The sequence below is a fragment of the Syngnathoides biaculeatus genome, chromosome 11, assembly GCF_019802595.1.
Source record: "Syngnathoides biaculeatus isolate LvHL_M chromosome 11, ASM1980259v1, whole genome shotgun sequence".
Classification (NCBI taxonomy): domain Eukaryota; kingdom Metazoa; phylum Chordata; class Actinopteri; order Syngnathiformes; family Syngnathidae; genus Syngnathoides; species Syngnathoides biaculeatus.
The window spans coordinates 939,622-954,700 of NC_084650.1; the positions used below are offsets into that span (position 1 = coordinate 939,622).

General features: G+C 40.8%; 1 protein-coding gene across 8 annotated transcripts in view; it reads left to right on the plus strand.

Moving 5' to 3' along the window:
- LOC133508389 (neuronal acetylcholine receptor subunit alpha-7-like) overlaps positions 1-15,079 on the plus strand; it is a 56,727-nt gene that overhangs the window by 27,687 nt on the left and 13,961 nt on the right. For all 8 annotated transcript variants that reach the window (XM_061834347.1, XM_061834352.1, XM_061834351.1 and 5 more), the window contains 2 exons: positions 4,797-4,841; positions 5,326-5,435. In XM_061834347.1, the coding sequence (XP_061690331.1) occupies positions 4,797-4,841; positions 5,326-5,435 (155 nt within the window). The remainder of the gene's footprint in view (positions 1-4,796; positions 4,842-5,325; positions 5,436-15,079) is intronic.

A 15,079-nucleotide genomic window follows, 5' to 3' on the forward strand; every position in this document is an offset into this window, starting at 1 on the left:
GTTTCCCAAATTCGGAGTGTCAGATAGGGCCCCCTTATTTGTGGGGCTACAGACATGGGTGTTGTTTTCTCCCTCCTTGTACGCACCTCCTCCTGAGAGCAGCCTCCCCTTGTCTGCTCTAATTACACCATGCAATTAAACCTCGTGTCTCATTCTGTTGTCATGTTCCAGAATTCATTGTTTCCACGACACAGTCATATTAAGCCAAGACCATGTTCAATATTTGACCTTTTCATGCACGTCACGTTTTTTGATACTGTCGCCTTTTCGGACTGGCTGCCTGTTTAGCGACCTCAGACTGTTATTAAAATTCTCTTCTTGAACTCTCTTGCATTGGAGTCATGCATTTTGGGTCCTGTTCTTGGTTCTGGCCTCGAGAAAGGAATGAGCTGATACTGGTCAACAAATCGAACCCAAAGCATAAGACGGACCAATTCGCATCGACACTATTCTCCTAGCCCTCAACAGGAACGCATCTCGCTATCACATGACAAAGTACCTCAGTATACCAGAAAGCTGGCATAGCAAAAGTTATGCCTTTGAAATTTTTTAATCAATCAATCAAATTGTGTAGAATGAGACGGTGTGTAATGTTAAAATTTCTTCTTGGCAAACCCTCATTATGGATGAAAACACAGAGAATACACTGCACAAAAAGCTAGTTCTGTACTTTAAATATAGGAAGCAAAATAACCTTCACCATAAAACTGTTTGGGAGCATCATTCAGCTGTCAGCACGCTCTGCAAAAAATATTATGCAAGCAAATATTTAGTTTTGCTGGCACAATGGCGCAACTGTGGAGCATTGGCCTCACAGTTCTGAGGACTGGGGTTCAAATCCCGGCCCCGCCTGTGTGGAGTGTGTATGTTCTCCCCATGCCTGCGTGGGTTGTCTCGGGGCAATGTAGTCGCAAAATAGAGTACACAAGCTATTAGTAGCTCTATGTGACAAGAACACAACAAAACCCATGTCAAGAGGCTCGCACTACAGCTTGAATTGCTCAGATGTTGTGTGGTCATAATTCTCAATGTAATGCTAATGTCTAGGTGACATATTGCCAGTGAGCAAACGCTCTCTCTGCAACATCAGGGCAATGGAACTTTTGATGATGGGTGGACAAAATGGAAAAAATAACAGGCTGAGAATAAGGATAAAGAGAATTTAGTCCTCACCAAGTTGCTATTGGCTACGGTCAGAAGACATTTTATTTAAGAAGAGACTTAAGGCAACAAGAAAATGGAATATTGCTGTGAAGTGGAGACCCTGGAATATAATGCTTTACCTTTAGGAAATAAGGCACTCAAAGAGTCAAGGTAACATGTGAGTGTTTATTTGTACCCATCAATCTTTCAAAATTTACATTCACACAGTAAGTGACACATTTGTTCAACCATTCAGCAACTACCCCTGGTTTTCGCCAACTGAAGTGTATGAACAGAACATAGTGTGACGGAGATACCATGCAGTGCCAAAGTATCATACAGGCAAAAACCAAGGAACCAACATGACTAATGCGTGGATCAGACTATAGGACAAATTTGGTTCCATTACAGCTGTTTTTTTTCCCTTTGGAACTAATTGAGTTTCCTTGACAGTATGTTTTGGATCATTATCCTGCTGAAATATCTGTGCTCGTTTCATTTTCATTATCCTCATAGATGGTAGCAGATGTTTGTCAAGAATTTCATGGTACATTTGCCAGTTCATCCTCCCTTCAAGAATGGGGTTCTGCGTGGTGAGTGTACATACAAGCCACGGCAGCAGAGTGCATTACTCACCGTTTTTCTTGTGACAACAGTACCTGCTAATTCCAGGTACAGTATTCTTGAAGCTCGTGACCATTGGTCCTTGGCTCTTGGACTCCTCTTTCATAAATCCTGTGAGGAGTACCTGACAGAGGGAAATTTATGGTGGTATGATTGAATTTCCAATTAGGGATGATAGTCCAACCGTGCACACTGGAATGTTCAGAAGCTTAGACATACTCCTGTTACCAATGCTATTGTTAAGTTTAGCAACAATTACTTTTCACTGGTCTTGAGGCAGCTCTTTTCGCTTACCCATCATGTGTCTTTACTCACTCCTTGTCAATGAGACCTTTCTGTAGCCCATCAATTAGGCCTAAACCAGAACCTAACCGAACTTGATATCCCTTTGCGCTGACAAGGGACTTGTATTGGTATTTCATTATTGATAGATTTTAGGTGCTGTCTTGTCTTTCCGTGGCTTTTTGCACCACTCTCCCTCCATTTTTCCCAGTGTCATTTCATATAAATTACACAAAGCTTAATTTCTGATCTTATTTGTCATAGTTTCTTTGTATTTATGGATTACTTGAGTTGTTCCCAACATCTGATTAAAATTTCATGTCAATAGCTTCTTTGGAAGTATTTTTAGTGGGGAAAATTGTGATGTTTTAAATATTTTTTCAGCCACTGTGTGCAAGTGTATGTGTGTATCTATATTATTTTTTTCCCAATGCAATTATAATGGCCGTCAATTATCTGATCTTCAACTTCCTGACGGGCAGGACACAACAGGTGAGGCTGGGGGACACCACCTCATCCACAGGTACCATTAGCACAGAGCGCCCTGAGGTTGTGTCCTCTCACCTCTGCTCTTCTCGCGCTACACTAACGACTGCACCTTGTGGCATCTGACTGTCAAACTCCTGAAGTTTGCAGATGACATCACGGTCATCGGCCTCATCAAAGACAGCAACGACTCTGCATATCAACAGGAAGTGGGGAGACTGGAGCTTTGGTGTGGTCAACACAACCTGGCGTTGAACACTCGAAAGACTGTAGAGATTATTGTGGACTTCATGAAGGAACCTTCACCACAGCTGACCCTGACACTGTCCAACAGCCTTGTGGCAACTGTCAAGACCTTCAAGGTCTTGGGAATTACAGTCTCAAAGGACCTGAGGTGGGAGACGAATATCAACTCCATCCTCAAAAAAGCCCAGCAAAGGATGTATTTCTTGTGGCTTCTGAGGAAGCTTCTGTCACGTGAGCTGCTGAGTCAGTCCATCTAATTAGTACTGTGTACTTCCATCACAGTCTGATTTGGGGCCACCACAAAAAAGGACAAACTCCAATTGCAAGGGACAATCAAAACAGCTGAACGGATTATCGGCACCACTCTACCCACTATTGAGCACTTATAGGCAACGCGAACTAGATCCAGAGCAGGCAGGATTTTTTCGGATCCTCCAAATCCTGGCTACCAGCTCTTCCAGCTTCTTTCGTCGGGAAAGCACAACAGATCATTGCAAGTCAAAACTAGTAGGCATTCGAAAAGTTTTTTTCTCTGGCAATTTAGTCATTACATTATTAATCAGCAAATTTATTATTTTCTGCCTTGTGCCATTGTTGGGACACTCACATTCTGCTGGTCCAATCAATACCAGTATTGGTAATTTATTTTGTAGACTATCACATGTTTTGTCACTTTAACCCTCTGTTGACCCATGTTGCATTTTTGCACATGGTACATTAGGGCTTCTTTTCCAGTTTACCGACTTGGCATTTGTCATTATTGACCAGTGTTGTACAGTTTCAGATAACCTGGAACCTTGCTTGGTTAACAGAGGGTTGACCTGCTTCCTTTGCTGAACTGCCATTGCACTGGTATATTACGGGAACTGCGAACGGGTAAAGGGACTGTACAAGCTTTACACAACGTGGGACGTTGACACACTTACAGTATCTCGTATCTGTTGTAAATGAAGAATATTTTACATCTTGCACGATTTTTATAAAGAATAGTTCCTATAAATAGAAATGTCTCTTGTTCTTTGTTTTTACTGCTTTGTTGTTCTTTGTTCTGTATGTCATACCTGGGCAGCACCATCTGCCAGAGAAAAATTCCTTTGGTGATTTTTCTACACACTTGGCCATAAAGCTGATTCTGATTCTGATTTTCGGAATTTGCAATCCAGCTGGGTCCCTATCCCCACAAATAGCAGAGGTCAACCATATTTAACAGTAACACTATTTACCTGTGGGAGAATGAGTGATCATCTCATGAAGGATGAAGTTGGGTATAGATGACTTCATTATTCAAAGTAAGAACAGCTGCATGGTTAACTTTGACAGAAGGAGAGGAGATCCCTGAGGAGTGAAGTTATAAACCAACAAACACACCACAGGGGAGCCATCTCCCTGAAGAGACTGCCATTCAGGCCTACATTAAGCTGTGTATTAACATCTGTAATGTTTGCTGTCTGACATAATGGTGTGTGCCATATGTGGCACTTTTCTAGCTGAAAGGGGAAGTTCAGTTTGTAAATTTATGGATGAACTGATGCTACGATGAGGAAAACTAAATTGTATTTGATGCAATTATATTTACCCTGAAACCATACGGAACTTTTAGAGTTTTTGTTTGCAGGGCAGTGATATCAAATTCTCAAGATTGCAAAAATGAAAATGTCACCTTGCAGCTTTAAGAACAGACATTTCAAAACATTCTCACTAAGTATATGGTAAAAATCTAAATGTTTTGTCCCACCCTCATAATCTGAATAAAATAAATCAAGACAGATGAGAATGTGAACTGATTTGTTATAATGAAATTGAGTTGGTAATTAAGAGATGATTATTTTGCTATGGATAATTGAACCAAATGAAAAGGATGTTAGCAATAATGCAGTAATGCATTCATAATGGGAACCTACAAGTGAAGCCAACTGCAAAAAATATGTAATTTAAGCATGGATTAACAATGTCAAATATGCACAATATAAGGGGATGCATTACGAAAAAAAATCTTTTTATATTTCTGGTCTCAGGATGAGAAGAACCAAGTGTTGATGACAAATGCCTGGCTGCAGTTGGTGAGTCGCAGGGGAAAGCCTTCTACAAGATGTTGGGAATTTGGCATCTTTCTGTGTGGGATTTCCTTTGTGTATTCCTTGTGAAGAACATCACAAACAAGTAATGCATATGATGCAGCCTCATAATTTTGTAAGGCTCTTCATTGTTTATGATATGACGGTTAATTCAACTGTAAATGAGTATCAAGGAGTGCTACGCTTCTTAACCCAGCATAATTTGTCCAAAGTTTGGAATTCAGAAAGTTAAAGTATGAGGGTGTAAAATGAAGGCTACAAAGCCTATAATTACAGCTGTAGAAAAAGTATGGCTGCATGAAAATATTTTCAATTTATAAACCCTCACACGATCGTGCACTCAGCATTTTTTGAAAAATAAAAAGAATTAGAAAGATATGACCCTTCTTGCTCACCAAAGTAAACATTATTACAATATTGCAAGTACATGTCATATACGGTAGTAGTAGAATATCTCACTGTCTCTCAGTATTGGACTGATATCTACCTGAGCTGGAACCCGGAAAGCTACCCTGGCGTTCAGAACCTTCGATTCCCTTCAGACCAAATCTGGACTCCTGACATCCTTCTCTACAACAGGTCAGAATTCTCCATTTTTCCTGCAAGCTCATTTTGGAGCACCATGTATATAGTGTATCGGTTGGTGTGTAGTACAGCAAAGGTTCAGCATTAATGCAGTTTTATATACACTAAATTGCACAGGAGTTCTGTGCTAGTCTAGATTAATGCGTTTCATGGATGGAGTGAAAATAGCAGTGATTTCTAAATATAGGAAAGAAGTTGCACAGTACCAAAATTGTAGATAACCCCCCCCCCAAGTATTGTTACTCTAGCAGAGTAAAGAACCTGTAGATACGAATGAAATTGAGTAATAACGTGGAATTTATATTCTATTTGTCAAAATGATGCTTCGAACTGCCATTGAATCTTTGAAAAGACAACTAGGGTACTGAAGATTAATGTGTGAACATGTTTGTCCAAATCCCTCTGAGAAATCCATTAAATCCTCTAATCCTAAATGGATTTTTCAGGCGATAATAGGCTGACTTTGTAATTATCCTAATGCATTGTTCAAATTCACTTCAATTGTCTTCCTTATTTCTATACACAAGTTTGATCTTGTTTTAAGTCATGGGGGTTGAAGCATAACAAATATTTGATTCAGATTACTATCTTTACCGAGTCTTTTCTAATCTATATTTGTCCGTGATCCCATATTTTTTCAAGTTGATGTGAATGTGAACATCGTGTTTTTTCTTGGTCTCAGAAAATGGGTGTTTTAAAGACGTTTTTCAGTTGCATTCTAACCCACTTTAGTAGATACTTTTATTAATCGCTTCAGAGAAATAGAAATAGCAGCAAATCATACTCATTTAGAGCTTATTTTTTGTTTTTCTTGTTCTGGATCCATCCATCTATTTTCTATACTGCTTATCCTCAGTAGGGTGGCCCCGTATCTCAGCGGTGGAGCACTGGTTTGGTAAACCATGGATTGTGGGTTCGTATCCCACTGGGGCCTCCACTCCCTGAGAAGGGTTGCGTCAGGAAGGGCATCCGGCGTAAAAATTGTGCCAAACATATATGTGCGTTCGTCTGAGATGACACGCTGTTGCGACCCCGAAAGGGACAAGCCGAATGAAACCATCCTTATCCTCAGTAGGGTCATGGGTATGCTAACCAAGGTATGCTAGCCAAGCTAACTTCGGGCCAGATGAGAGGTACTCTTTGAGCTGGTCGGCAGCCAATCACAGGGAACATGTAAAAAAACAAGCATTTGAACTCACATTCACACCTATGGGCAATTTAGTGTCTTCTATTAACCAAGCATGCATGTTCATGGAAATGTGGGAAGAAACCAAAGTACCAGAGTGCCAGAAAATCCACACAGGCACAAGGAGAACATACAGACTCCACACAGTTAATGCCAAATTTGAACCCGGGTTTTCACAATTATGATGCAGATGTGCTTGCCAGTAGTCACCATGCCGCCAAATGCAAATTACAGTATTTAAAAATCCAAACAATTGTGGCTTTGTCATAAATAAGTAAAATGCAGAATTTCTTCACTCACACTTCATAGTAAATCGATGGATGAAACAGATGAAATCAGGTATTTTTATTAAACAACACTTTTAATTGTTGAGTCGATCAAAATATCAGGTCTGTATCACACTTGTATGCAATTGGGAAGAAGGGGACAAAACAAAGGTTTGGACGTATTAACCCAAATATTCAAAAGCTCATCTTTTAGACCTGCTGGATTACCCATCCTAATCCTACTGCTCTCTTCCCCACTCTCAAAGCAAAGCAAATTTATTTGTATCGTGCATTTCATACACAAGTTAACTCAATGCGCTTTACATGATTAAAAACATTCAAATACATGAATAAAAATATTTGAAAAAGTAAAGAAGCTTTCAGTGCAAGATATATCACTGAAAAGTGGAAGTAAAAAACATGAGAAAAAGAAAAGTTTTTAATCTGGATTTGAAAACATTCACACTTGGGTCTGATGTCACCTCTATTCACATATTACATTTTTTGCAGCATAATAGCTAAATGCTGCTCCACGATGTTTGGTTTGGATTCTGCACTCCATTACTAGACCTGAGTCAGTCCATCTCAGTTTCTCAGTTTCCTACTGGATTTGCATACCATTAGCATTTCTTTCATGCATTCAAGGACTAATCAATTTAGTGATTTATAGACCAGTAGCAGAGTAGCAAGGACATGGGCAAAGGGTTGCAGGAACGTGACAAGCTAGCTGGGATAGGCTCAAGCTTTCCTATGACCCTTGTGTATCTGCTTTAAACAGTCGCACAACACTTTGAACTATAGTCATCTGGAGACACTGCAACATATAACTGTGTGAAATCTGCATCGCTATGATAGTCGAAACTGAAGCTCTGGAACATTTGACCCAAGGGTATCATATACAGGCTGAACTCTCAAACTTTTACCCTCAACCTCGCTTTCGTGCCTCATAGACTATGTCATCCCGCCTACCTCACCACCTCTCCTCACATTCTCAATATCTCTCTCATAGCTCAACTTCGCTTGATAATGCACTCTATTCAAGTTCCCTCCATACTTTAACTTTCGAGCACTCACCACTACTATTGAAAAATAGCTTGGTTAATGCCAGCATCTTTTCAATACCCAACCCCAATTAAAGATATATCAAAAAGACAAAAGATAAAACCATTTTAACAATGAGAAAGTCCATTTGCCTGAGGTTCACCCTCTGTAGTATGAATGTTTTGATCTGGAGGTGGTCCTCAGTCCCCACAGTTTTCCATGGTATGGTATTCACATTAGGTAAGCCCTGGTCAAACTAGGGATAGCTACATCATCATATTGTAACAGATTTAGAAATGGACTCTGTCGACCACGCAACAAACTGCTGTCTTTACCTCCACCCTTAACAACAATCCTTAAGTATAGCACTGCAGCTGACACCTAAAAGAAGGTGGTATGGTTTGGGTAGGATACTTCTGAAGCCTTGCTGCAGGTTCACCCCCAAAAAACGCACCGTGTACTAAACTGAAATGCTATCTTTTTTTTTTCAATTTTTTCATCCTTGGAGGGTTTGGACATTGGTGACATAGGGTTGGTATAGGTTGAGGCATTTCAAGGATGTCGGTAAGATGGCTGCAGAGATTGTGGAGGACAGAAGGCAAGAGGCAAACCACATCAGTCCAATGAGAAATCCATTTCCTGAGACAGGGGAACCTCCTCCAAGTACTGACATGATACAAGCACCAACCTATCATCGGCAGCAGAGCAGAAGTTGGAGGTTGACTTTTGCGTTCAGGTCTAATTTCCAATGGAGATCAGCAGCACTATGTTGTGGCCACCAGACACTGTGGTGTGGTCTCCAGCTTGAAAAATTACACTGCTCATTTAGTTGATGGTTCCCTGGGAAGACTGGCCCTCTGCATGGGCAGCGGAGGTGGTGTGATAGAACTAGGGCGCGGCAGGATCACCATCTTTCCTGTATTGCAATATAAGAGCATGGCCCTTCTTATTTTCCACTCTCTTGAATCACTTCCTATTGTGAGGTTAAACCATCACTCAAAATAAACACAGTAGTTCAACAACCAGCATACTATTGTTTTTTTGTTTTTGTTTTTTAATGGCCTCCAATGGCATTTCACCCTTGAACTGCAACCTACCAGTACTGTAAACTGTCCGATAACTGACCATAACGGGGCTTTGTGGTTCTGGTGATTGGTTCTTGATTCTTCTGTGCCCCCTATCTGCTCTTCAAGCTTTTCCCAGACAAGATTGTCCATGTCACAGTTTACATCAAGAATATTCAAATCCAAAACAACCTCCCATGTCATCGGCTAATGTCAAAGGTCTCACTTAACTGAAAATCAATGAACTGCATGAAGAACAAGCTCAAGTAAGGTTAAATTTCTTTCCTGAGGGAGGTAACTGTGCAAATGCAAATCCACGCCCCTTCTGACATGGAAGCGCTTATCAAAGATGAGAACAATTCACAACCGAGTGACGTTACCTGGGCAATATTTAGATGATAAGGGATCACAGACAAAGCGCCTCTCTGTCCGATCCACTTCCGCAGTGGAGATGAGCCACGCCGGCTGAAAAAAGGCCAGGAAGGCCGAGCCAGACAGATTGTCAGCCGGGGTGGCTCATTTTCAGCGCCAAGGTGGCTTATCACGGTGCCGAGCTGGGCCGTTTTACGTCTTTGTCATCGGACACAGCTGAGTGCGCCATTGCCAGCAGGGTTGTCCATAGCTGCCGCCGTCCACGATAAACAACACCGCCGAGCCGGGCCGCTTTACGGTGTTGTCATCGCACGCGACTGAGTGCGCCATTGCCGGCAGCGTTGTTCATAACCCAAGCCCGACGCGGCAGCCTTCGCTGGAGAGCTGACACGGTAGCCGACGTGGCAGCCGAACTGGCAACCGTCCGACGCGCACATTGACACGTTTAGCACCCCTGCCATACGTACGCAGATAATTTGTTACATTATGAGAGACAGAGTATGTGGTCAACCCCAAACTATTTTTTTTAGCAGCTGTATACACACCTACCTGTCGTTTGGGATCCTCTAAGCTCTTGTCCTTTGCACCTTTGCAATCCTTTTTTCACGACGAACTGGGTCTCTTGGAAACTTATGAAGGGTAAATCCATCCTCCCGAGTGTTCGAGCAATATCCAGCAATGCAACAAGCCAGCATTTTGGCTAACAAGAAGGAACAACGAGCTACCTTCCCGTAGGTTTAACTAATAGAAACAAGCGAGTCTGCTGGAGGGTGCTCCTGCCCCATATGTCACTTCCTGCTTATTCTCGAAAACAAATCCCTCAAGAGGATTTTCATGGCGGGAGTTACAAAAAGCCATATATGTCAAAACCATGTTTTGTGGTGAAAAAAATGGATGGGATTTTCATTAATAAGATACTAAAAATCATCCATTTCATGACACTTGACCTTTAATGACGACAAGTGCTGTAGAAAATGGAAACCACTCTATCCGGGAAAAGGTTTAATCGTGAAAAATACTTCATACTGTTAAGTACATACATTGTTGTTAGTACTTTGAGGGACACTGTGGACACGTCAAATTTGTACCAATACCAATTTCATTATAATCACTTGTAATCACTGCCTAATATAGGATTAGACACAAACATATAACTAGAAGACGAGCATCAATTTCATATGTACAACACATGACATGCCATGCAAGGTTTCAGTTATGTATAGCATATTCCCAGAAAATACACAACATGCTGCCATAGTTATGTAATGCAACAATATTTAAGCAAAACTATTGCTGTATGTTCCCGCTTTCCTTACACAGTTGACAACCTGAGGCAAATACTTGAAATAATCGCTTCAGCACACTTCATTTGCTGTATATTCTCTCCATACAATAAATATGTCACACTAGGATCACTGTGCTGTATTATTTGCCTGTGGGCTTCCTGACCCATCTCATTAACTGCTGAGCCCAGACAATGCCAGATGTCAAGATCAACATTACTTTTATTTTACTGCCTTTATTTCTGTTTTGCAAAATTATGAACATATACAGATTTCCCCTCAATTCAGTCCATACAGGAATTGCAAAAGCATTTACTGAATGTTAACAAAACTATCAACATTATTACACCACCAGGGCACGTGGAGACAGACAACAGTCGCATTCACAATTTAGAGTCTCCAATTAATGTTGCATGTTTTTGGGATATGGGAGGAAACCGGAGTGCCCGGAAAAAAAACCACGCAGGCAGGTGGAGAACATGCAGTCCTGAGCTCCTAGGTTCAAATCTGGACTCGCATGTGTGGCGTTTGCCCGTTCTCCTTGTGCCTGTCTGGGTTTTCTCCAGGTCCTCTGATTTTTTCCCACATTCCAAAATCACGCATGTCAGGTCAAGTGGAAATTCTAACTTGCCCGTAGGTGAGAATCTGAATGCAAATTGTTTTTTGTTCATATGTACAAACAGTACAGGGTGTACCTTACCTTCTGAAGATAGCTGTGATAGGTTTTAGCATGCCCACGGCCATAGTGAGGAAAAGTGCAATGGAAAATTGATGGATGGGCGTTTGAAGGTCTGTGCTGAAAATATGTGCTAAGACTGAGAATAAGTTAGTAGTGGATTGGTGAGATAGAACATTCAATTGTTTCTCTTCTTAGTTGTCCTGATTGTTTGTGACAGAGCTAAAAACTAGCCCATTGATGCATACAGGCTGGAGCGTATACTTTCGAGTGTGGGTCGGTACTCTCGCACTATAGATGTACCAAGTATCTTTTCACTAATAACTATTTGCCACAATTACGGCCCATTTCTAACATTACTGTATGTATTGCAGTTCGTCCTCAAGCTATGCCTACAATTTTAAAAATTCATCTTACGTGTTTTGTGTTATTTGAGTTACAATGTCTTTGTTGTGGTCATCCATACATGGCGCACTTAGTGGGCTAAAGGAGAGTTGGATAGCTCCACAGCAAATTGGCCTGCTACTAGTATCTTAGCAGCAAATAGCCGCTAGCAGGCTCATGGAACGGCAGACTGCTGGACTGACATTGACAAGCAAGACGCCGCAGCCTTGATCCATGCGCAGCTTGTAGATCCACACAACAGAGACACTTAGGGAAAGGTAACTTTTTAGCACGTTCTTTAGCCCATGACCTAATTAGCCAACATGCTCGCTTGACCGTGGCGGACTTGTCAGCATGTCACGGGGTCTTGTTATGTTTGAGTCATCTCTTAAGAGAGACAAATCAAAGTTAATTTTAGTATTCATAGAGGCACATTATTTAGCCATTTGTTGATTCATAAAAAAAAAAACAAAAAAAAAAACGTCAGTACATTATGTCAAAATTAAATTATTCGATTTCCAGGTGAAAGTTGCAAAGTGCGTACTTTCATGTCTCTTCAGCATATCCATCCACACAGTCGCGTAGTTTAAAAACAGATTCTATTTTTCATGATGTTGGAGCCTTATTTCATCTACTTGTTGATTTTTTTTTTTTTTTTTTTTTTTTCCTCCTCTTGGCAGGCTTGTTAACAATAATTTTCTCTTTGGTGTGTCTATTTTAAAAGACATTTTAAACATGTAGCTTGAACCCCTGTCATGGCTAGCAATATTTCATGGGTAATTGATGGCTCCAGTAAAAAGGTTTGTAATTGCCTACAAATGCCAGAAAATAGCGGAAAGACACCATTGACGTTTGCATCAACACGACTCACTCATAACATACTTCCTTGACACCAAGATGTCACCAGATGACACCAAAACAAAAACAATATTGCTTTGGCGAAAGCAGAAAAACTGTGAAAGCTGAAGGTTTTTTCTTTAAATCTGTGAATAGGTAAATTTGCAAACATTGAGCCAGGAATACGCAAGGATTCCCTGTGCACACATTGAGCGACATTACGACTGGTCATATACGTTTTGTGGTATGATTGAAAAGTGAAACTGTCCGATGATTGCAGGAACAGTGAATGAAAAGGTGTTCTGTGATGGTACAGTTTCAGTGTGGAGGGAAGTGGGATTTGTGAGTTATACTAGAACGGTAAAATACTGTACATGCCAAATGGGTTTCAACTTTCTATCTTAAAAACTATCCTCTGAGTTCACAACAAAATTACAAATGATTTTTAAATCATATGTATTTGTATTTTACACCTTGTTTTACTATCAAATTTACCACCGAAATCAATTCAAAGCTGCTATTCTTAAGTTTAATACATTGTACATCTAGTTATTTGTACTGTAAATGTGCTCTCCTTCACACACCACAATTCCGAGTCTGCCTTTGTTTTAAATAAGTCTTTGAATAATAAATGCTGGAATAATTCATGACTTGGCTATGCCTTTGCCTCCCCCACTTCTCCTACCTTCTGGTACCTGGAGCCATAAGCTGATAGTGGCAAACATAGAAGAATGATAAACCACAACACGTTTTTTTCGCTCGTTTTGGCTAGAGACAGGAACAAATAAAGAGGGTCCAACCAGATATTCCTCCCTGATATGAGCTGTCTTGTCCTTTGTTGGGGTTTTAAATGAAGCTCCACACAAATGGACATTATCTCTCTAGTTTGGGATCTGTTTGTGGATGCATGTCGCTCTATTGTATGTGCCTTCATACGCTTCGCATTAGCGGCTGACGGTGTGGATTGTCAACGAGAAAGAGGTCAGCTGTGCATCTAGCCATTGTGTGGTCCACTCTTCAAAATTATTTTTTTCCATTACACAACGTGGCAATAAAGGAAAAGACATCATATATTCATAGAGTTAAATACAGTCCCTTACTTCAGTTGTTACACAACATGTTCATTGTGCAAGAAAGTATACTTGAATGTATGTGAGAAAGCACAGAAATATCACTGTCATTTATTTCATGAGTGTGGTTTCTAAATGTTTTATCCATCTAAACATATTTTTGTGTTATGATGTGATCTATTTTTTTTTAATCCTTGTATTTGTTGAACTTGCGGGTTTTTTATACATAGTACCTCAGTTCTTGTCCCAGGTTATTAATTTTTGCTCTCAACAAATATGATGACAAGGCTATCAAAATTAAAAAATGCATAATCTTGGTTCTTAATTCAGATAAATAAATAAATAGTAATAAAAAAATAATAATAATAATAAGTGCAGCTTTGGCCTCACAGTTCTGAGGACAGGGGTTCAAATCCCAGGCAGGCCTCTGTGGAGTTTGCATGTTCTCCACCTGCCTGTATAGGTTTTCTCCGGGCACTCCGGTTTCCTCCCACATTCCCAAAACATGCATAATTGGAGACTCTATATAGGTGTGATTGTGAGTGTGATTGTTGTCTGTCTCCATGTGCCCTGCGATTGGCTGGTAACCAGTTCAGAGAGTTCTCTCCTTCCTGCCCGATGACAGCTGGGATTGGGTCCAGCACTCCCGTGACCCTCGTGAGGATAAGCACCTCAGAATGAGATGAAAGAAATATATTCTTGATTTAAAATCTGGACCCATTTTTATTACCACTGTCATACCATAGTGGCCCAAAACCAGTTTATCCAGTACTTTATACCAAACCTGTGCTCCTGAGTATGCACAAAGCACCCAGGATATCATATTTTTTTTCTTTTGTGTGTGTTCTAATGTGTTCTTGTACTATGCTATAATATGTAAAACTTTTTGGAGTTTCTCATTTTGGCAAACCAAATGTGAAAAAATAGATTTGGGGTATGTTCATCATATTCTACCTCAGTGATTTTAAAAGTGTGGTTGTATACACAGGTTCCCTTTAGTGATACACGCACAAAAAAAATCACTGCCCAAATATATCCATCCATTATCTGAGCTGCTTATCCTCACAACGGTTGCAGGAATGTAGGAGCCTATCCCAGCTATCTATGGGCAGGAAGCAGAGGTTGCCAGCCAATTAGAGGTCACACAGAAAGAAGCAACCATGCACACTCAGAATCACACCTAAGGGCAATTTAAAGTCTCCAATGAATGGGTGTTTTTTTGGATATGGGAGGAAACCGGAGTTGGTTTCTTTCAGCGTCGCCACAGCGTGTCATTTCAGATGAACGCACATATATGTTTGGCATAATTTTTACACCGGATGCCCTTCCTGACGCAACCCTTCTCAGGGAGTGGAGGCCCCAGTGGGATACGAACCCACAATCCCTGGTTTACCAAACCAGTCCTCTAACCACTGAGCTACGGGGCCTCGCGGGAGGAAACCGGAGTGCTCAGAGAAAA